General features: G+C 38.8%; 1 protein-coding gene across 5 annotated transcripts in view; it reads left to right on the forward strand.

Moving 5' to 3' along the window:
* LOC117431973 (PHD finger protein 21A-like) overlaps window positions 1-23,455 on the forward strand; it is a 56,383-nt gene that overhangs the window by 30,311 nt on the left and 2,617 nt on the right. The window contains exons 6-17 of one of the 5 annotated variants that reach the window (XM_034053306.3): window positions 11,617-11,802; window positions 15,873-16,127; window positions 16,560-16,649; window positions 17,438-17,737; window positions 18,258-18,356; window positions 19,048-19,099; window positions 19,262-19,341; window positions 19,603-19,663; window positions 20,734-20,900; window positions 21,996-22,151; window positions 22,626-22,701; window positions 23,198-23,301. In XM_034053306.3, the coding sequence (XP_033909197.1) occupies window positions 11,617-11,802; window positions 15,873-16,127; window positions 16,560-16,649; window positions 17,438-17,737; window positions 18,258-18,356; window positions 19,048-19,099; window positions 19,262-19,341; window positions 19,603-19,663; window positions 20,734-20,900; window positions 21,996-22,151; window positions 22,626-22,701; window positions 23,198-23,301 (1,626 nt within the window). Of the gene's footprint in view, window positions 1-11,616; window positions 11,803-15,872; window positions 16,128-16,559; window positions 16,650-17,437; window positions 17,738-18,257; window positions 18,357-19,047; window positions 19,100-19,261; window positions 19,342-19,602; window positions 19,664-20,665; window positions 20,689-20,733; window positions 20,901-21,995; window positions 22,152-22,625; window positions 22,702-23,197; window positions 23,302-23,455 lie in introns of all 5 variants that reach the window. The other 4 variants (XM_034053308.3, XM_034053307.3, XM_034053310.3 and 1 more) reach the window with 4 other exon arrangements.

Consider the following 23,455-nt stretch of genomic DNA (forward strand, 5'->3'; position numbering starts at 1 on the left):
TATTAAGAGATGGTTTCATCTGCACTAAATCACACCTTTTAAGCACAAGGTGTGTTGGGGGAGGTAGTGCAAAAAATCTTGACATGAGGGAAAAGAAATAAGTAATTCCTTTGATACCATGGCGCACATTTTATTTTTTTATACTTTTGTAATAATAAGCTTTCCCTCTGGGCTATGTGTTGGAGCTCCTGGCGGTGGTAATGGATGATCAATAAGAAACTGAATGGAAATATTCGGGTTTCTTTTTGGGTTTTTTTTTCACATCCACAGAGCAGCACAAGCTGTGTCTTTTGACAGTACACACTTCCCCACCACTTTAGCATCATTAACATGCCCCAACCCTGGGGTTCATGAGCGTTTCGTTCTCATTGTCATACTGGCTACAAACTTGCCTAGTGCCAAATGTGGAGGTTTTGCGATGTACTTTACAACTGTCAAGGGCTCGATTCCAAAGGTGTGAGGCTAGAGATTTAATGACTGCGACGCCACAGCCACTTCATTGCGTGTCTTTCTAGGAAACGGGAAAACTACAGGGTGCTGCAGCAAAGAACAGGGTTAGGGTTATTCCATTCATATACAGAGTACAACAACACAAGTGCAATGGCACAGGGGACTGCGTGGTAGTCGGCTTCAATAAACTGTTCAGTTTATTAAAAATACAAAGCCCAGTTTTGATGTAGCACCCCCCCCCCCCCCCCTCCCTTAAATAAAACATATACCCGCGTAAATAATTGAACAGGTATAGAGTAGTAAAAATTGATTTTGTACCGACTGTATTGAGTTCTGTGCATTTGAATAAAGCAATTAAAATCACTTTTCGGATTGAATCATTCGTACAGGTTTGAAAAGTATGTTTCTCTGCTCCTGTGACTTTTTTGATATCTGGGTAATGGAGACAAATCATTTGGTATATATTGACTTTGAGTTTGGTACACAACTGTATTGTAAAATTCTTTGTCCAGTTCAATTACAACTGCCAGTAGTCATGCGACAAATTAGATTGCTGAACAATGGATACCAAAACGATTTAGATATTGGCTTCAAATGTATTACACAGCTGTGGTTTTTACAACTAATGGTGTGAAACCACAAGGAATGTGCTTTTATCTTCATTTTAAACCTGACAATAATATTTTGTTCATTTTAGATTCACAGCTGAAATCTCCACAATCCTTGGATTTGAAATAGCATGCTTACCATAACTGTGGCGGCTGTTTCTCCATTAGGGGACAAAAAAAAGTCTACTTTAATTCTCAGTTGTTGTGAAATAAAAAAAATAAAAACAATTCTCGGGTTATCACTGCTGATTGAGGTTTTGGAATGCACAGAACATTACTAGCTGTGAATTAAAATGATTATTTCTTTCCCTTTTTGAAATCTGAAGATGACCCAGTGCACTTATACTGTTGCTGTATGCAGTACACAACGGGTGGATTTTGAGAATTATCCATGGAGTCATTTTGAGGGTTACAGTATGTAGGTCTCCTGTCAAGTGGATTACTGTACTGTATGTTAGTTATATCAAATAAATGACTAGTGGTTTATACAATTCTATTATTATTTAATTGGCAGATGCCCTTACCCAGGGTGACTTACAGTTGTATACAAAAAAAAATATCAAGAATTACAGTACAATTAAGAGCAAGATACAAAATACAATGACTTCTGTCCTAATAAGAGCAAATACAAAACACAGTAGAATTTGATATCAGGGCAGTTCAAGAGCAGATAAAAGTGTTGATAGTTACATCAGGGTTAGATACGAGTGCAAGTGAAAAACAAAGTACTACAGATCGACTTAAGTGCAGGATTAAATACAGTAAAATAGGGAGCAGATAAGTGCAAGTTAAAGTGCATTAAAAGCAGAGTGCTATATAGTCCAGAAGGGAAGGGTTGAGTTTTACAGGTGTTGTCTGAAGAGGTGTGTCTTAAGGAGGCGCCGGAAGGTGGTCAGGGACTGGGCAGTCCTGACATCCGTAGGAAGGTCCTGACATCCATAGAAAGGGGGTGGGGGGGGAGGCAGGCAGGCAGAGGGATGAGGTTAGAAGGGTTAGGGAAGTAGCGGCGGAGAGAGGACAGAGGACAGGAGTGAGAGGACAGAATAACAGGGATCTGAGAGACAGTCCTAGCAGGACAGGTGAGACAGATAGGTGCAGTAGTAGTGGGAGCAGGAGCAGTGGGGGGAGGGTACAGACCTGTCTAGTAGTTGGCATCTTCCAGAGCGCTGCTAGGTTTGGATTTTCAGTCTGTCCTTGCTGGACTCCTACAGCTTGACTCCTGGCTCTTTGGTAGAGAGGCTCTTCGCTTTGCTGGTGCTTCATGCTGGTGCACAAATGGGCTGGCTGCTTATTATACTAACTAGATGGATAAAAGCTGTGTGTAAAACAATCAAATTGCAAATCAACCTCTATTCAATTTAACTACACTCACCCCGTACTAATCACAAACAGTAAATCACTTAATTAAAACAACACCACCTTTATAATGTTACTTAAATATAGCTGATGTTAATTACTTGAATTACTATTATAATTCAGATTGTTTTTGCAAAATCTTTTACAAGAGTGATCTGGTGGTGTCCATACATACTGTACATTTACGTTGACAGTTACAGATCTCAGATTTTTAACAGTAAAGATGCTAAGTACAAATGTTAAATCCAACCATTACATAGAATGGTTTTTAAAAAAAAAAAAATGTAGATACAGGGTTTAATGCTTCATGATGGACTTCACGGGGGATTGTATCAGACATTTAACTATTTATTAATTTTAGCATTTTTTATTTACTTGTTAATGTTTTTTGTTGGTCATATACCAAGTACAGTATATAGTATGGCATGATGCGAGGTAAGAGAGAGAGAGTTGCAGTCCTGCTTTCATTTAGTCATTGGGATTGGGAACTGATGAATTCCTGAGTGCGCCACACACACTATAAATACAGCAAAAGTGGGTTGTATATAAGCTGGTGTGCAGTGAATTTGTAGTAATCCGGCACTCTGGAGATGAGAGCAGGACTTTCCACCATGGTACTTTTTATGCACCCTGAGTTCTACAACTATTATACAATAGCTTACCTGTTTTTAAATCAGGATTGGACATATTCCCAGTTTCTTTTTTTTCTTCATCTGCATTTAAAAAAATTTCACTCACTGGTAACTTGTAACGCATATTAAATAAGTGATGTAATCATGTTTTCATATCCCAAGCTCAGGATGCCTAAACACAAAATGGTAATAAAATTGGAAGCTATGAGATAATAAATTCATGCAGCACTAGCTTATTTACATAGGAAAGCCGTGAGATTGACTACAAGAGCAGCATTGAACGATGGATAACCTATTTTAAATGCTGGAAGGTTTTCTGTACAGTACGTATCACATTGCTATTTTTATAGCTAGATCGTAGGATTAAATTGATTTTTGGCTAAATAACAAAAAACTATGCTGACTGTGTCAAATTATTCAATGCTGGTATTGCAACAACAAACAAAAAGAAAGGTTAGGATAGTGGCAGTATGCTTTAAGTGTAATCTTAGGGGTTGTACATGCCTACAGTATATGCAGTGGTATTTAGACATCTATGTGTTGCTTTATAATTACCGTGATGCGTGACTTGGGAACGCGGTGGCTTTAGTTGATTTACATTGAATAAATATATTTTAAAGCTCTGAAACAATAAAGGATATCACCTTTTTACTTAAACCATCATTTTAACTGCGCAAAATAGAAAATACATTTACGTGGAAATGTAAAATGAAAGCAGATTTATACTTTTGGAAATTGAGAGAGCGAGTAAACAGACTTAAAAAATCACTGCGTTTTGAAAATGCAACTGAATACTGCTTCTGACAGGCTGCTGCATTTTCTGACCTGATTTAATTTAGCCAGGCTCTTTCCATTGCACACATTTTTAAATTTATTTTTAGGAAAATAGATTTTCCTGACCGATCAATTCTTTTGACCATTTAAGTAGCAGTTTAGTCAAACAAGGAAATCTGTTAATTTTGTTATGCTTTCAGTGGTACCCATCTTGCATGCAAACCAGTCTGCTTGGAGATTTTTTTTTTATTATATATATTATATAAATAATCTTGTAACTGAACTACATTATATAGCAAAGTCCCACGGCTGTACAGCCTTTCCATTATTTAGCAGAAAAGGAAGTCCATAGGAGTGTAAAACCTGCTGCTAAACCATTCTGTTTTATTAGTTTTAGTTTTTTTTTTAATTTCATGCACATTGTGTACCAGTGCAAGATTTTTTGGAAATCTCGTACATTCATGTTAATGCATGAGTAATTGCTGTTGCTGCTACTGTCTAAGCTTTTGGATAATTATTAGCTGGTCTCAAGTGCTGTTGTCTGGATAATCTCCGATTGCACCTTTTTTTTGGTTTGTTGTAAGCTTAGCACTTGCCCCATCTGCAGGAATTATCTTGTGAGAGAGAGGGAGCGGTGCTGCTGCTGCTGCTGACGCTGTTTGTTCAGGGTGAGAGGCAGCTGTAATTAAACTTGGAGGGGGCTTTATTCAACCCTCCATGCACCAGCCACAGGGATGAATATCATTTATGATCGTGCTAAAGAGGGGGTCCAAGCGTGCCGTAAATAGTTACAAAAAAAAGAAAAAGTAGCCTAGATCCTTGCTGCTCTTTGTTTTGATGTCATTTATGCTAAGAAATATTTTCCATAGTTAAAGAGTGGAGGGGGTGTAGAGTTCAATAAATACTGTACATGCACCTTTTTGAATAATAAATACAAAAAAATCCCAGTGACTGCATTTGCAATCCTCCCCAGCAACTGTGTATTTCTATTGGACTGTATACAGTAACTGGAGGGTTAGTAACTTACTGTAAGAAACAATAATGTCTCTGTTTAGTTCAAGCAACACTTTTTTTTGTTATTTCAAATACACTGAACTTATTAGGCCTGTTGGGCGGTTTGCAGGTAGGGCAGGGTTAATGCACCCCCCCCCCCCCCTGCTAGTTGGCCACGGTTACCACCAGGCAGAAGAGCAATGAAGTCAAGTGGTGTTTCACTGAACAGTGATTAATGGGTGTAGAAGAGGTGGGGCAACTGACACGAACGCGTGCCATTTGTCCCTTTGGGACTGTGCTCTGGAGGTCTCCCCAGCATCCAGGACGACTGATCACAGAGACGCTTCAAGATTTCTGTCATTCGCACAGTTGGCTTGTGGGACCTCAGAGCGAGACTGAAGAGAGCGACACTGTTCTTGCATCGACTGTCGTGTGGAGTCGGGAGTTAGCTGAAGGACTGATTACTGCTGTATGCACAGGATTGTAACTGGTACGATAATTAAATATGTACTCTACTCCCAGAGTATTGCACATCAAATAAAAAGAAATTAATAAATAAATACTATCAAAACCCCACATTTACTCGTAAGGCAAAATGCTTTTTGTCAAGTTGAAATGCACATTGAGTCACCTTACAGTATAATAGCATAAGTCAATAGCAAAGTGATCAATATTTATTGGAAATACGCTAGTTTTAAAGGGCCTTTTCTGAAAGCATACAAGACTGTCCACTGTAATACAGTAATATAAAAAAAAGGTTTTAAAGTATATTTATTTAAGGCGGTGTACTTGCTTGTTGACAAAATATTTAAATCAAATTTGTCAGTTTGAGCCAAAGTTTCATACAAGGGGTGATGATGTATCCATTTGTTACACGGCTGTATGAATAGTTTAGCAATATCTTGTGCTTTCAGATGGGAGCTGGTGTATAAATGACATGCTCATTTTCTGTTCTTCTCCCCTTTATTTCTCCACAGACACCGAAGTGCCCTAGGCATGCATGGTGATGGAAATGTGAGGGGGTTTAGCATTAACAATGTAAGAGTGACTATATGTTTTGCATTAGCTCGTATAAAGTTCTTTGTTTTGCATTTTGTGTGGATTGCAGCTTATCACGAGCTCGCGTTTTGACTTGAAGGACTGGTTCTCATTATAGCGCTATGCTCAGGCCTGTCTCCTGGTGCTCCTGCAGATGGGTTCTGTTCGGGAGACACCGGCACTGTAGAAAACAGACGGCTGAGCCGACCGGTGAGAACAGCAACATTTTTAAGAAAAAAAATGAACAGAAAAAAAATGAACGAAAAAAAACTATTTCACACTTGTTAGTCCCATGGCATGCACATCAATAGCTTCTGCAGTGCTGTACTGTAAGTGACCTGAAGAGTTTTGAATCTCTGGTTGTGGTAATGAATGAAAAGCACAAGCACAGAACAAAGTGTTTTGCAGCACACCTACAGTACAGTATGCGGACGAAGCCATGAGTGTAAAACCACCTATCTAGCCATCTGTTAATAGTGTTAACTTTTTTTTTTTTTTATCAATTCTGCAGTAATGGGGCAAAGAGTGTGCATTTTCTGAAGTGAAGTTTTTTTTTTTGTTTTTTTTTTAAAGAACTCTTGGTAGTTCAGTGGCTAGTGTACACTTGACCATTTGTGAGCATGCTGTTTGTTCTCTGGTTACTCTCCATCACAGTTTTAGAACAGATTGATCAGAATTGACTGGGTAGACGTGTTCCGACCTAGAAATCTTTTTAAAGGGTACAGGTAAAGCTTTGTCATGTTTACAAAAAAAGAAAAAAAAAAAGGGAAGACAGACACTGAAACTACAAAGTGGATAATTCCTATCAGAATGCAGCTGGCAGCACACACTGTACAGCTCCATTGTGTACGTACTATATATAAATATCTGGCACTCAATAGCTAAGCCGGTTCACCGCTTGAATGGGAAGGTAGGTACATTAAATACGGCAGTCATTTTCTGGACTCGGTAGTCTCTTATCAAACGTAGGCAGCCGGTGCTGCTGGTGTGAAAGCACAGAGGATTTCTCTTTCTGTGAAAGGTTAATGGAGTGAATTTAAAGACAGAACAACAGCTACTGTACCAAAACCCAGATTCTCTTTAGGAACCTACAGGTAGGCCCAAAAGTTTTGCATCATTCTGTAGAATTAAGTCATTGTGCTTCACAAAATTGAATGAAACCTGCTGAATAGTAGTACTTTAACACATTGAATTGTATACCAGTTTGTAGGTTTTCATATACTACAGTTAGTTTTATAGTTTTATTTATTTATGTCACAATTCTAGGTGATGCAAAACATTTGGCCATAACTGTACAGTATGCAGTGGTAATTTCAGAATCCTTGTGTTTTTTTTTTGGTTTTATTTTAACATTAAAAACAAATCGGAATTACTGTAAGTGATCCTTATAATACAATCAAGAGTCATTATGAACATTTTTAAAGTCATTATGGACATTTTCAACATATTGTACAAAGCTCCAAAAAGTATCCAGGTTAACCGTACACTACGGTATAAAGTAACTTGGTGCAAAGTAAAGGGGTTTCTAATTGCTGTAAACAATTTCATAAAAACGTTACTACAGTAAACGGTCACACAAAAGGATTGGAAGTAATCCACATTCTGTTGCACTGTGTGGTCAGCAGTCGAACAGCTGTGAGGATGTTATTTCAAAGTTAGGCCTCAGGCACTTGTTCTGCACCCCTTGTTTCCCTGTCGGGATCCAGAGTACCCCAGGGCTCCCAAGTATGAGCAGTTAGTTGTGTGTGTTTTTTTTTTTTTATCCTGTGGTTTCAAGAGTTACTGTAAACTTGAAACGAACAGGAGGGAGAAAAAATAACCAAATGTACTGCAGTGGCCATAGAATCTGCTATTCAAATCCAGGATGAAAATATGCATTAGTTTGCATGCAAACAGTAACTACTGCAGAGGTATTTAAACTACGAGGGGGAGGGACGTTACTACAGTGCTGATGCTAGACCTGTAAAGTGGTAGCTGGGGGGGTAATAATTTTGCTGAAAAACCATTAAAACGTGTCTCCTTGTGTGTAATGCACATTTAGCACAATCTGATTACTGCTAACTGAGTTCCGATAGCCTTGCTGGCTTTCTTTTTGAGACAATAAACAATAGTGTATTCCACAAACGCGTCCAGAACTTTCAACGTATTAATTGCCCGACTCCTGTCTGCAATTGTTGAAAGAGACAGCTTTACTCGGCGTTTTGCTGCTGTGAAGTTTTAAAAGTCAAAATAAAGTTTTAAAACGATGTAATATAAAATTGTGCCAGACATCAGGGCTAAAAGATTATTCTTATTTTTATTTATTTTTTTAAATAACAAAATACAATTTAAAAAATGCACCCCTGTAGCAGCAACCCTAAAGTGTAGCATTAATGTCAATACTGCTGATGTGGAAGACTTGTGCCTCATCCCTCATTTATAGAAACTATATAGAGAGTAGAATGCTTTTCCACTTTGCAGAACAGCGTGTTCCCTGATGTACCGTCTGAATGAGACGGAACAGGACTGGGTGTTTAAGATTGCTGGCCAAGTTGGCAGGTCTTGACATGCCTGCAGGATTTTTGCAAAGTCTAGTATAGTATTTTGAAACTTTTATCCCATCTCCTGTTTAACACTCCACCCCCCTACAAAGTGTGTTCAAATATAAGCTATATCCCCTTCGATCTCAAAGTTTTCAGTATCATAAAATCACCATGTGGGTTGGTGTCTTCTAATTTTAGTTTGTTTATTTGTTTGTTTGTTTGTTTGTTTCCTGGGCATGTGTAACCTCGCTTGTTTTTTTACATGCCATAGTATTGCCATGTAAACAAACTACTGCATTTAAAATAATAATGCTTAAAGTTCTGTAAGCGGCTGGACCATGGAAGAGTGCATTAAACAGAATGCAGTGTGGTGTGATTGTACTGGAAAATACAGTTCTGTGTTGCATTCATAATACTGCAGGTTCTGTAGGTAGTGTTAAGAGTGTGAAAGGGCAATGAACTATACAAATATCTTCCCTGCTCCACAGTGACTAACTCAGGAGTTTCACACGTTTAATCATTGTTTGACAAGAACATGTTCAAGGATTTGATGGTGTGGTGGTTGTTAGTTAGTTTATTTAGTTATTTTTGTCTGTCGACTGTCCTCAAACCTGCTGGCTGTAAGTCCAAGCAAGGCAGGCTGTAAATCTTGGAACATTAATTTCAACAAAGAAGGTTGTATAAAAGTACTGTAAGGGTAGGATTCGGTCAACTTATGAGAGATTTGCGCAAAAAAAAAAAAATGAAGGGATAATCATTTTAAATGTATCTATACATTTTTAATTAATTATGTACATGCATGCTGATTTATATATTTTGTAATTACACCGTTTGAGCGGTGTTTTTTTAAAAATTATTATTATTATTATTATTATTATTATTATTAATTTATTCACAAGATTAACCCTTCTAGTTCTTTATCTTGGCAACCTTGACGGTAAGCACAGTGCAACACGTCCCTGTACCATTTGTACCGTGAGCGTTTGGTTCCAAGAATGGGAACAGAAAGCCAGAGTGCCAAAAAACATTATACCCTCCCCCATAGTTTAAAATGCAAACGAATCCGAGCTGTTTATTAAGATGTTGTTGTGGATACATTGTTTTTAATTTGGAATTTATTAACACAGGAAATAAATATATTAAGGTGTATATAAGGTAGCTTACGGATGTTTATTAAAAAAAAAAGTATCGATTTTTATACACAGTAGATTTGCAGTTTGTTTGTTTTCGTATTTCGTATTTGTTGACTAATTAATTGCTTCGATGGTCTCGCAAAATAACCGTGACGTCAGTGGCAGTGTTTTTTTTTTAAAACTGATTTAATTTTAATGTTGTGTTGGGATACGCGCATTTGTGTCTGTGTGTGTCCTGTGTGTGTGTGTGTGTGTGTGTGTGTGTGTGTGTGTGTGTGTGTGTGTGTGGCAGAACTGTGTGCCAGTGCCCTGTATAGAAAAATCCACCATTCCCAAGGGTGGTTGGGATGGGTCCTCATTAGTTCACTCTCATAGCTCCACTTCTGATTGGTTGATTCGAGGTTGTAGCCAGATGGCAGGGGCCTCCTTAACCTGGGCCCCCCATCTCCCCATTACTCTCGTTTACTACCTACAGAAATATGTACCATAGCACTTCTTTGTTTAACAAAATGTAAAGGTTTTATTTATTTATTTATTTGTGTATGTATCTATTTCACCGTATGATTTGAAGTGTGGATTTTAATTCGACTCGACCGTGGAAATGAAAAAAAGGACCCGCTACCGCTTTTGTGCTTGTTGGTAAATGCGTTTTAATATTTGGCTCTACCATTGTAGTTGAGCTGACGGTTAATCTGAGGCAGGTGGCGTTTCTCTGTGTGTCTGTCTCTCTCTCTCCGTTATGCCCCCTCCCCCACTAGAACGATAGTTACAGTAGCTTTTCTCTTGACTCGATTGTTGTACTGGTAGTATTAAGAAATGTACTTTATGGACGAAAGCACGCCGTAGCGAACTTGAAACGTTGTATTATGCACCGCATCATAATTTTGTCCCTTTTTATAAACAAAATAAACATTACACAGGCGGTTTATTTCAAACATGCAGCAGCGTTGCATTGAAATATAATTGGTTAAAGGTTATATTATTGATTTAATATATGTATTTTATATTTTATAGAAACCTTTTTTTTAAATTATTACTTTTACGTGTAATGTTATGTATGTGCCTCCTTAGAGTATCTGTTTAGCATATTAATTAAATGAATGGCATGCATGCATGCCGTATGTTAAAATGTGTTTTATTGCAAGTGTATACAGAAACTTGTATTTTAAACTTAGGAACAACATTTTTATATGCAGCTTATAACGTAGCTTAGGCAATCATTTCATACATACTTTTTCACCCGGTTGTGTGGGTGGAAGCAAAAACACATTTTTCATGACTTTGTGTGAGGGCCCTGTGGTGCACCATACTTGCTTTATTTTTGGAAGTCAGAAAAACATGGTTGTTTGGAGTGTGTTTTTAACCTTGGTCTGTTTTTGAAAGGTTTTCTTTCATACCATTTTAATAAATAAACATAAAACCTAATTGAGGTTCATACACTATATGCAGTGAATGTGTTTGGAGCAGTATAAGGAGGATAATGTTATTGACAGTATGTAGTTCTTTTTAAAGTGAATATTAACCTAAAGCAGAGGGGCTAGGTAAATATGAGAACATGAGGTGAAGTGCCTTTTTTGTTAAATTTCACCATTCAGTGCCGTTATTCGGCTGTATTTGCCATTCAGTTGATGCATTCTTGTATTGGGAAGGGCTAATAAATGATCCCTTAACATATCGTCAAGCTGGGAAAAACATGGTTTGTCAAGCACTAAGCTGGTCAGTTTATTTTCACGTAAAAGCTGCATTCATTTCTGGTCTTGATCAGATTGATCTGTTTCATAGATTTACCCAAGGATGTATTGTCTAAAGCATGGGTGTCCAATCACGGTCCTGGAGGGCTATTCCACTCCAGGTTTACCAGGTAAAATGCCGTAATGAACTACTTCCGGGTCTGGATGGAGGTTTACTTGGTTCTATTAAACAATTTACAACAGGGTTGGAACAAAGACCAGGAGTGGAAGGGTTAACTTTGGCCAACTCTGGTCTAAAGAAATATGCATGGTGTTGATTATTTATTGTAATTGTTTTTAAGTAGTGTTAGTGGATTGGGTGAAAGATGAATGTTTCAGTCGTAACTGAGCAGTTTATTTCTTTTTTTCCCCTCTTCTAGAAAAAAGTGGTGGAGCAGTTGAGAAAGGACTTGATGGTGAAGCAGGAGCAGCCTGAAATCAAACTTCAAACTCAGTCCGAAAATAAACTTTCAGCACAGGTGCAGCAACAGTCGGAGAATAAAGCATTGACGCAACCATCGCAACATTCACAAAACCTTCCACCACAGAACCTGACTGCTCAGCAGGTAAGAGGCTGTCCCACAGGAAGTACGAAACCGAAAACCGAAATTGGGCAAAAGTTATGCATCGCCTAGAGTTTTAGGATTGAGACATTCATTTAAAAAAATAAATAAATAAATAAAATACTTTGAACATAATTTAGATATTTTATTTAACATTGTGTAATCAAAGAAACTACAAAATGATATCGCAAGTGTCTACCGGAAACCATAATAGTCATACAGTATTTCATGTTGGAGTTCTCACTTTTTTTAAAATATGTTGTCAGAAAAAAGTTACAGAATAGCACCTTCTTTTTTTTTTTTTTAATTGCATCCCAGAGGCTAACTATGCAGTATAATAAACAGTAAGGGTTATTTGATTAATCTATTGCTAAAATTGATGTCTGTTAACAGCAGTGGTCTGTTATGTTAAAAAAAGGTCTCTCCCAAGATTTGATATTCCTGGGAGCTTTTTGCAAGCAAACAGTCCACAGACCCACCTGTGAACAAATTACTTCTGCACATAATACTATTTTATGTCTGTGTTGTGTCCCTCTACATCAGAGGTGGAGAACCGCAGTTATGATAAATGTTTAGTCATTAGGTAGGACCCAAGAGGTGACTGAGTGCCGTGCCTGTCCCTGAATCCAGCAGTGGAACTTTTCATGTTCAGGTTTACTCTCAGGAGGGCTGCTGCACGCTGTCCCTCCTTCTTTCTCTTTGCTCCTTTGTCAGCCCTGACTGAATCCCAGGGAAATAGCAGCATAGTTCCCATGAATCCGCCTCCTCCTCCTGCTTTTAACTTTCATTTTGTTTTAAAATCCTTTGAGGAAACTGGCTGTGAGTCTCGTACAAGGCATTCAGTTGACTATTTGATCCAACATTCTTTTTGAATATGAAGGGAAAAGTTATTTTCTTTTGTTTTCTCATCTCACATTGAAACACAACTCTTTTAAAATTTAAAATAAACATGAAAAAAAAAGACTTTGCACTAGAAAGGATCATGGAAAAGCTGAAAAGCATGAACTATGAATAAAATGTTTGAGGGCATTTTTTTATCTCATTTCTCTTGAGAAACTTGCAAATAAATCATTTTTATATTTGTTTTCTTGAAGTATGACTAGCAACTGTTATGGTGCATATGGTACATAAATATTATTACAGCAATACAAAGAATTAAGCAAAAAAAAAAAAAAAAAGCTATCTTTTCTGAACTGAAAATAGTTTTAGCTTTATTTACTTAAATTTGTCTTTCAAGTTTGCTGTTGAGACATCAGTCATTTCTTGATTTGTACTAGCATATGCCAGTGCATCTCCTGTAATACCATACCAGTCTTCAGAATCTTTTGTTCTCAGTTTCAATTACCCATCAGTCTTTGATGTCCACATGGGATGGGGGGGGGGTTGAGGGATGCAGACTTTAAACGTTGGTGCCTCTAATGGATGGCAGTACAGTGCATGCAATATGCCCAAATAGCTCCCAGGGTAGAAACCAAACCTGTAACCTCCTGGCCTAGAAGCAGTGGTACTGCCTCTTAAACCACTAAACCAGCAACCCCTGGCTGGCAGAGTGCTGGCTGGCAGATTGAAACCAGCATCAGACAGCTGGAGAAGCAGTGTGAAAAGACTTATTGCACGTGCTACAGCTTGCCCTTTCTTTTCACTTTTTATCCAAGGAGGGGATCCAGTAAAGTGTCTCTTTCAGTCATGTTCGGGGAGCTGCTGTTTAACAAAGCAGTTAAATGAATCTCTGCATTGCTTTCTGAATAAACCACAGTGTTGGATGTGTGTGTTATGTCTGTCTCTGTCTGTCTGTCTGTAGTAGATAGATAGATTGAGACTATCATATGTACGATACAAGGTGATATCTCACTGTTCTGACCTTTTGAAGTGGGGGTTGCAGATTGGCTTACTGTACCTTGTACTATATTTTTATATAGTGTATGATTTAAATAAGAGTAATTTAAATAATATAGAAAATGTGTGTACTGTACAACTGGGCACGGGTATCTCCCTCGCCCCTCTGTTTGGAGAAAGCACCAAAGCATTCTCTTCCCCAGCGAAACAGATGCTCCTTTATTGTAGACGCTGATCAAACATGCTTTTGAAAATGCTTCATGAAGCCTCAAGTTTCCTGAGGCAGCCCAGCAATGCAGAAGTAATGCCATCAGCAGTTCAGCCGAGTGTAACAGGAAGGGTTTGGGTGCTGCTTTTTCTGTCTGTTTTAATTGAACATTTTACTGTATTTAAACAATTAGGCAATATTTCTTGCTCATTATTTTGTTCTCTTTTAGTAAGCATATATACTGGATTTAATGGGCATGTGGTTTGTGGCTAAATTCTCTTTTCTTTGTCCCCCCCCCCCCCCCCCCCTTCTCTAATCCGTTCTTTGAGGTTATAGCCAGCAGGGTGATGGTACAGATATCTGTCCTGAGCCAAATTTAAAAAAGTTTAACATTTGCTAGACTGAGTGCCCTGCACAAAATAAATAAGCTTTCTAAATGGAATATAATTATGTAATATATTTCTCAATATCATATACACACATAATCATTTCCTTTTAATAATAATACCAAATACAGTACTATAGTATTTTAAAATTGGAAAATATAATATGGGTAGGGGGTGTTAAATCGGGAATAGATATTGCATAGCCAGAGGTCTGCAGTGAATTTATTTGTCATGAAATAAGGAGAATCCTTGCCATTTCCCATAGATGGTGTTCTGTATTGTGCTGTTAAAGGTGCCTTACTTGGGTGTGAGCATGTTTTAAAAGCATGAGAAAGCATGTGTCCCGAGAGGTGTATGGTACAGTCCAGTTTTCCTACATGAAGTCTGATATCTGATGTAGCGGACATACTAGACCAAAAGTTTTTTCATCACCCTATAGAATGAACTAATTTTGCTTCATAAAGTCGAATGAAACTTGCTGAATAAGGTTAAGTTAACATTGAATTGCATACCGCTTTGTAGTTTTCTATATACTTCACGCAAAACTGACAAATTAAAAAAAGTAATACTGTACTACTATTATGGCTTCTGGTAGACTTTTGCAATGTCATTTTACAATTTATTTGATTTTACATGATGTTAAATGAAAGATCTAAATTCTTCATATAGTTTATTTTTTTTAATTGTCTCAATTCTAGGTGATGCAAAGGTTTTGAGACTCTAGTAAACGAGTTACTGAAAATTATATTATATTTCAGTATGATGTTGAAACAGGATCACAGCTGGATACTGTAACTTTCACAGCTCTGCCATCAAAGGAACAGCCAGCATCCTTTTAATATTTCCTCACCTGCTTTCAATCTTAATCACATGACTGTGTCTCATTGAATGTATCTACAGCCCGCATGCTGGCCTCCATGCCAGCCAGCATGGTGCAGGATGCCAGGCAGGTGCGGAGTTGTAGAGGCTGGTGGAAAGGAGGCAGAGGCATTTTGGTTTTCATTTAAATAGTGTAGCAAGTCGGCATTGCGACAGCTAGTTGCAGGCCAAATCTGTTATGTGGGAAGTGTGAAAATATTTTTCGGGAGTTATAACAGAGGAGGTGTATGGGTGGGGGTGTGCGTCGTCTTTTCATCAGAAAAGGGTTCCTCTGGATGATGGGGGCGGATTCTACAGGAGCTTTTGATTTCTTAACCCAGAGATGTCACTTCCTGTAACTTGTCATTGAGAGCAAGTTTCAGGGTCGCAGCACCCTCTGCTGCTCAGACAGATGTACTTCATCAACCAGTTCATTAGCTGATGTGTGAAATTACAGTGCAGTAATTAAACAGATGACAATTCTGAAACTGCATGTTTAACCCTTTCAGTCCTGGCGCTTCTCTTACTGCCGTTTTGAGTTCTTAATACTGACGTGACTTGTGGGGCATGAAAAGTTGAGTAGAGCTGTTGCACTTACCCTAACTGTACCAAGCTGTTTCTGTTAAGATTGTTGTCCTCAAAAAAAGATGAACTAGCACTTAACTGCATCTGATTTGTGCAATAAGTACAATTTATATGAGGATGTGTATTGAAGCAAACCTTTGTCAGTTCAGGTGTTTATTATACTTTGTATTTATTTATTTTTTTCCCCCTCCTCCCTACAGAAGACGGTGACTGTAACTCCTGTCATTTCCACGAAGACTCTACCTCTAATGCTAAAAGCTGCCACCGCAACCATGCCTGCTTCCGTTGTGGCACAGAGGCCCACTGTTGCCATGGTAACCGCCATCAGTAGCGCACAGAAAACAACCGTGAACTCCGACTCTCAAAACTCACCAATCAGTCTTCAGACATCCAGCAAACTGACCGGTCAGGGAGCAGACGCTGTACGGATAGTGGCGAAAAATGCAGTCACTTTAGTAAGTAGCAATAAAAGTAATGTTGTATTACTGTTACCCAGTTTTGTTATAAATGCATACAGGATGCACACGGTGTTCAGTTTCGTATTGAGAGAGAGAGAGAGAGAGAGAGAAAGAGCTCCTTTTTTAATTGACTTTTTCGTAATAAATGTCAAAAGAAATCCATTTTTTTGTTGCACTCCAGGATTCTGTCTGTGATGTTTTCCCTGACCTCTGTACTGTTTTTACTGTGAATCTGTAATTGCTGGTTAGTATAAAGTTAGCAAGTGGGATGACAGTGTTTGTATGTGGGGGGTGGGGGGGTATATATAAATAATAAATAGTTGTAAGCAGCCGTTTTTAATTCCGCGAACCTGCTGCAGTTTGCCCACGGTAGTTAGCGCTGTTGTATAGTCACAAACGCTGCTTTATAAAGGTTTATATTTGTCACAGGTTCAGGCTACAACTACTGCCCAGCCTATCAAAGTTCCTCACTTTATCCCTCCTCCCAGACTGACACCTCGACCCAACTTTCTGCCACAGGTTCGTAACAGCTGGATCTTCATTGCAACAATGTTTATCCTGTTTATCCCAGTGGCAAAACGAACAGTCGATTACAGTATTGAAAACTGATGGAAACTTAAGTACGTTCACACGTTCCCATCAAAGACCTGTGTGTGTTTGTGCTACTTCTAGAATAAGCAGCACCTTTTATATTCGCACCGCAGCATTTTGTGCACATCATTATATTAAAGTCAAGCTGTTAATTTTTTTGTAAGCGGTATTTGGGTATTGTCATTCACCTCGTAGCTATTTCTGTTCCCTTATATTTTTGGCCTTTTTTTTAAAAAATAGGAGGTTTGATTTTACAGGTTGTGGAGCTTCATTTATTCATTTCATTATTTAGTGCCAGTCTCTTGAGAAATTCCCCCAACAGCATTTTTTTCCCCACTCGGCACATGAGAGAGGACAGGAGCAGTGGGAAGCTGATTTTTAGCTTCAACAGTGCATTTAGCATGTCTAAGTATGTTTGCATCTTTGTGGAGATAGCAGTGCAGTGGTGTTCTAACATCAGAGACTTCTAAAGTTTAACTGCAACCATGACAGTGGGGCAGTGAAATGGAAACTGAGTCTAACAGAGCATTTCTGTAGGGACTACTGCCGCCTACAACTGAAGGCTTTTGGACCAAGTTGGACAAAGTGATCCTCAAGCTCTCCATTACATAGCAAGCATATGTTCTGGAAATAATAGTACATGTCCTAGGAAGAAAAAATATATAAAAATGGCATCCGTTGGATTGTGCATGATAGCGCATGTCCTTGCTTCCTAGGTACGACCCAAACCCATCACGCCCAACAATGTTCCCATTGCACCAGCTCCACCGCCCATGTTAGCGGCTCCCCAGCTCCTTCAGCGGCCTGTGATGCTAACCACAAAACTGACCGCCACGTCTCTGCCTTCGGCCACGGGCTCCATTCACCAGGTGCGGATATTGAACGGCCAGCCCTGTGCCACCATCGCGAAAACACTTCCAACCGGCCAGCTGACTGGCATCGTCATCACGGCACCCGGGACCAGGATAGCAGGGCCACAGACTCTCCAGCTCAGCAAAGCCAACACTGAAACGAAGGTAAGAAAGCAAGCCAGCCAGCAAACAGCAGCAGCCGTGCTGGAGAACATTTTTAGAAATTGCTCAACCAGCAATTCGAAACCAACAATTTGAAAACATTTTTAACTCCTGTAGATTCTTTGTCTTTGCAACTGGTGTTCATCATGAAAAAAAACTCTTCTCCCTTGGTTGCACACTGCAGGATATTAACACCTTTTATTTTAAATGGGTATCTCTGTGTGTTTTTGTTTTTAACAAAAAAAATCTTCCATTCTGTGGAGATTGAGAAGACAGGCTTTTTTTAAAAAAAATAAACCATAGAGCCTGTAATATCAATCTTATTGGTTACCCACACCCATAACATTTGGGGGAAAAAAGTGTTATAGTACTTCATACAATAGCCATGACTTCATCAACCTACTGTATCAACACCTCCTATGTTTGTTTTTTAAGATTTGTATTATAGTAATCGTCACTTTTTGAAAGCTGGATCTTCAGAGAGAGAGAAATATATAACTAATACCCTTTTCGTTTTTTCCAGACTGTTAAAGCTCAGGGTGGGACAGAAGAGAAGCAATCTCTGAGTGTCCCTTCGACTCCCCCGCCTGCCCCCAAGCTCAAACGCGAGGAGAATCCACAGGTATTGCGTCTCTGCAGGGATGGAAACCAGACTCCCATTGCATAGCAGTTTGATCCATTCCTGGTTTTACTACTGGAGTTTGGTAAGACAAACCCGAGCTTGTTACCTATACAAACTGTGGCTGATCAAGCTCGCAGTAAAACCTGGAGTGGGTGAAACTGTTATGCAACAGGAGTCTTACTGCCATTCCTGCTGTTGCATCATCAATGCCTAGAATTTTTAAGACTGCCTCTTTCACGCAACGCACATTCATAGCAAAAGCGTTATTTCAAGACTTTCATAACCTTTTGGTTTATTGAGGTTCTGCTGGGTTTTATAGCTGTAACACACCGACCTCAGGCCACATAACAGTGAAGGCTTTCCAATATAAAATAACCATCAATCTTGTTCTGTAGGTGTGATTTTCTAATGGGTCAGTTACGACACCCATGGCTAGATTTACCACAGCTGTCATAAAATCCACATGTCTTTAGAATGCTGGAACAGAATAGTAGGATTTCCCGGAAAGGCAAGTTGAGAAAGATGAAAAGCAGAATTTTAACAAACAGGTTATATTGAGGGCTCTGTACAAACTGTGGATGTAGGTCCTGGTGGTCTGCTTGTTCATGATACTGATTGCTCTGATTCTATATTGACAGCCATGATGGGAGAGGTGTGTATTGCTGACCTCACTTATTTTTCCTCTGTCTAGAAACTTGCCTTCATGGTGTCTCTAGGTTTGGTTACACACGATCATCTTGAAGGTAAGTTACATATATATTTATTTCTTTTTTTTCTTATGAGACTTGCTCTGATAAAATCAAAGTTTAAAAAAAAAAAAAAAAAAGACGCAAAGGCCAGTGTTTGTTTTAATTTTAGTTTAACTGGCTTAGAAACTTTCTGTTTTTTTTAATTTTTTTATACAGAAATCCAGAGCAGGAGACAAGAGCGGAAACGGAGGACCACTGCTAACCCAGTGTACAGTGGAGCAGTGTTTGAGCCCGAGGTATTACAAACATTAAAACCTGCGGTGGATGGGAAGTTATATTAGCATGTGAGGTAGTGTTTATAAATCAGTATGCATCGTATTCTAAGCTGGGGGCACAAGGTTTTGTCAGATGAAATTTTACAGTGGGATGGGTGATCAAGGAATGTCCAGGACTGAAGACTGCAGTTACATTGGTGTGTGCAAACTTTTAAGTACACTTTTTCTAGTGGTCTTTGCATCGCAAGGAGTATTTGTAGTAACGGCTTTCTGTATTTACAGAGAAAGAAGAGTGCTGTAACGTACCTGAACAGCCCAATGCATCCTGGGACAAAGAAAAGAGGTTGGTATTACTTGCATTACTATTTCAGAAAATTAAAATGTATAGTTTTCACATATTTTTCAAAGCAGTTGGGCGTTTTCCTTTTAAAATCGTTTTTTGGGTATTACAGAAACACCACTTAAGAAGCCACAATAACAGCTTGTAGAATAGCAAAGAACGTGCTATTGCTGCAAAGAGTGAGATAGTGGCAGATAGGCTCAAGGGAGGGGGGGAGAGAGGAAGCTTATGTCCCGTTAGATAAAACTATCTTTGCTGCGGATGTAAACAATCAGGCAGTTTACAAAAGTGGTCTTCTTGACAATCACATTTTTTTTAACCAGGATATAAGTATTTATTTATTTATTTATTTATTTATTTATTTATTTATATTTTTAAGTAGATATTTTTTGCATTATCTATCTAGTTTGTATATGATTTGCAAACAAATGCTGAAGCTGATGGAACTATAATGCTGCTTTTTATGTGAAAGTAAAATTGTGTTTTATTGCTTCTATGCTTTTGTTTTTTCTTGGCTTGTTTGGGGCTTTGTCTGCATATTTGTGCATCTGTTGGATAATTTGCTTTTTTTTTTTTTTAAATTTAAAAAATAAAATCCATTTATGAATGGATATATGAATGGCTAGTGACAGGCTGGAAAACTGTTTACGGCTAATGTGTTTTATATTCTAAATCATAAAAATGTTAATGACACGCTTACAGTTTTAGTGAAATATTTATGAACCCCTTTTTACTGATGTGGTTGCCAAATTAACAAAACAATCCTCACTTTTTTATTTTTTAACTTACCTGGCCAGGGTTCTGTAGCTGTATTGTGACCTCATTGATCATTTTAGTTTTTATTCCTTTTAATTTAGTTCTAAACAATATTGCTTGCTTAACATGTTTCTTTTAATTTTTTAAAATTTTTATTAAATGTGTGCTTATTGCTTTTTTTTTTCTCAAACTTTTGCTTGTGTGCACTAACTTCCTGTCTGTGCTCCTCCTCTTTTATTTCCATGCTAGCCAATGAGGATCCCTTGTCAAAGGTATGTTAGAAAAATGTGTTTTGTTGTTGTTGTTGCTGTGTTCAGGTCGCCCTCCCAAATACAACACAGTGTTGGAGTTGGGGTCCCTCACCCCCACCTCCCCTCCTTCCAGCCAGCTTGCCTCCCCAGGCCTTGAAAAGACAGAGATTGGGGGCTTTCATTTCCCAACGCCGGCTCAGTCATTACCTCTGCCTAGCCCCAGCTCTGGGGATGTAAGTAGCCCCTCTGAACTAAACCAGAAAAGAAGAACTCTGCTTAGCAAGACTGTTATCCTTTCTGCCTTTACAACAGCGTCCATCATTGGTTAAGTGCAAACCAAAATTTCTTGTCCTGTCTGCACTTCCAACCTTTGAAGGCTTCAGGATACAACTTGCATGTATTTTTAATACTAAAGTGAAGACTTTCATAAAGTCTGAACAGCTCCTAGAGCAGGGGTGGCCAAACTTGTCACTTCCAGTCCTGGTTTTTGTTCCAGCCCTAGTTTTGATTGCACCAATTAAACCTGAATCCAGACCCTGAATCAGTTATTTATCTAATTTTACCTGTTAAACCTGGAGTGGAATAGTCCTGATGCAGAACTAAACATTTTAACAATGATATTCATAAACTGTGATGAAGGGAGCGGGTGGGGGTAGGTTAATTAATTTCTCTTCTAGTACAACTATTTAAAGATCGTTATAGCGGTACAGTGTATTTTTTTCGGTAATGTGTGTACTGAGCATTACAGGGTCAGTGACTATGGTACATCACTTGGAAACAAGCAAATGTTAATTTGTTTACAGCGCAGTAGTGCAGCGGTGACATTTTATAATGCCAGTTTTTTGCTACCACAAGAAATGCCCAAGAGCCTGCTTTTATGGCAAGGGCAGAAACGTAGGTGAAATGTATCACAGTCATGCACAGTCCTGGAGTCTGAGTCTAAAGGTTAAGTGTCTGCTCATAACCAGATATCTAAAGACCCACAGTGCTGTGCGGCTAAATTGAAGGGTTTTCTGATGGTTTTTTTTTTTTTTTTTTAAATACAGGGTGGCACACAATTATGTATCTCTTCATTCAAGATAAGCAAGATAATAGTAAAAAATGGTAAAAAGACGTTTGCACTTGTGCATCATTGGTTTGAAAGGTTACATAATTGCAACCACCACCCCCACCCTCACCACTACCCTTGCTTTTGCACAATATGATTGGATGAGCTTTTAGTTAATGGACATCACGTTCCTCATTCCCACCCCCCCAGTATACTGTGTATCCAGTTAGTCAGGCCTTGCGCTGTAATGATTCTGACAAAGTGCCATTCTTCCCGACAGGGAGACATCCACGAGGATTTCTGTACTGTGTGCAGGCGCAGTGGGCAGTTGCTCATGTGTGACACGTGTTCACGCGTGTACCATCTGGACTGCCTGGACCCACCATTGAAAACCATTCCTAAAGGCATGTGGATTTGTCCCAAATGTCAAGACCAGGTAAATACTGACAAGTGTCCTATAGCATAGAAAACACAAATAGCAGTGCTTCACACCGAGTAAAAAAAGCCCTGGCTATTTGAAGCGTTGATTGTCCTAACTCCTAATGCTCATGCAGTCATTATTGTGGGAAAATGTTCAAAGGCCCTTGTGTGGGTGGACTGAGGTTGTTTTTTTTTTTTTTCATGGAGTGAATCAGATTGAGGTTTTTAAAATCGCTTAGCCCACCTTCGGGATATTGTGGAGGCGCCTGATTCCGAGTCTGAAGTTTGCTAGGGACAAATTCTCAAAGGTATTTCAATCTAGGACGTGGAGAGCTAGGTTAGGGCTAATGTTAATATATCCCTCTGGTGAAGGTGAAGCGAAACGTTATGATACAAACTTCATTCCCCATTCTCCTGGCCACAATACTTGCTTAAATGTTATCAAACGAGAATATTTATCAGTTGTATGTTATTGTATTATCTGTTTCAGATTTTGAAGAAAGAAGAAGCAATCCCATGGCCTGGAACACTGGCTATTGTTCATTCCTATATTGCATATAAAGCAGGTATGTGCTACCAGAACAAATTTTACCTGAAACTACACAGCTCCGAACTAAGGGGGTTCATTGTAAAGAGATGGGCACACCATTTAGCATTTTAAATCCCCAGGTCTTGTATTAAAATAAAACTTAATATGATCAAGAGTCATTTTAATGCAAAACAATAGTCTGTGAATGGTCATATGCAGATTATGCTGGGAAAGGGGTTCCAACTCTCCACCCTCCATGCTTGCCCTGCTCTCCACCCTCCATGCATCAATGCTGTGGGCTCATCTTGGACGGTGGTACAAACCTGCATCCTGGAAATAAATGTGTCCTTGAATAACTGTATACACATGCTTAATGTGCACATCTACGAGTATATCTCGAGTGTTTGGAGCAGTGTAAATGGAGCTGGTCTAAAGGAAAGAGTGCAGGAAGTCAGTTTGCAGTATAAAGTATGTAACCAGAGTCCAGTGACTATTGTCAATAGGGTGCCTGAGTTTCTCGCCTTCTCTTGCAGCAAAAGAAGAGGAGAAGCAGAAATTGGTGAAGTGGAGTGCAGAGTTGAAACAGGAGCGGGAACAGCTGGAACAGCGAGTCAAACAGCTGAGCAACTCAATAACAGTAAGTGCAATTAAATATTAGCTTGAGACCAAAAAATAAGTAAAACTCCCAAGCCCCAGTACCAGTACCAAACACTTAAGCAATTACTGAAAGAAGTGGGTTTAGTTCTTGATATTTGACAAGTTTGAAACCAGTAACTTCATCAGTTCTCCAC

Source organism: Acipenser ruthenus, chromosome 27 (assembly GCF_902713425.1).
Source record: "Acipenser ruthenus chromosome 27, fAciRut3.2 maternal haplotype, whole genome shotgun sequence".
NCBI classification, from domain to species: domain Eukaryota; kingdom Metazoa; phylum Chordata; class Actinopteri; order Acipenseriformes; family Acipenseridae; genus Acipenser; species Acipenser ruthenus.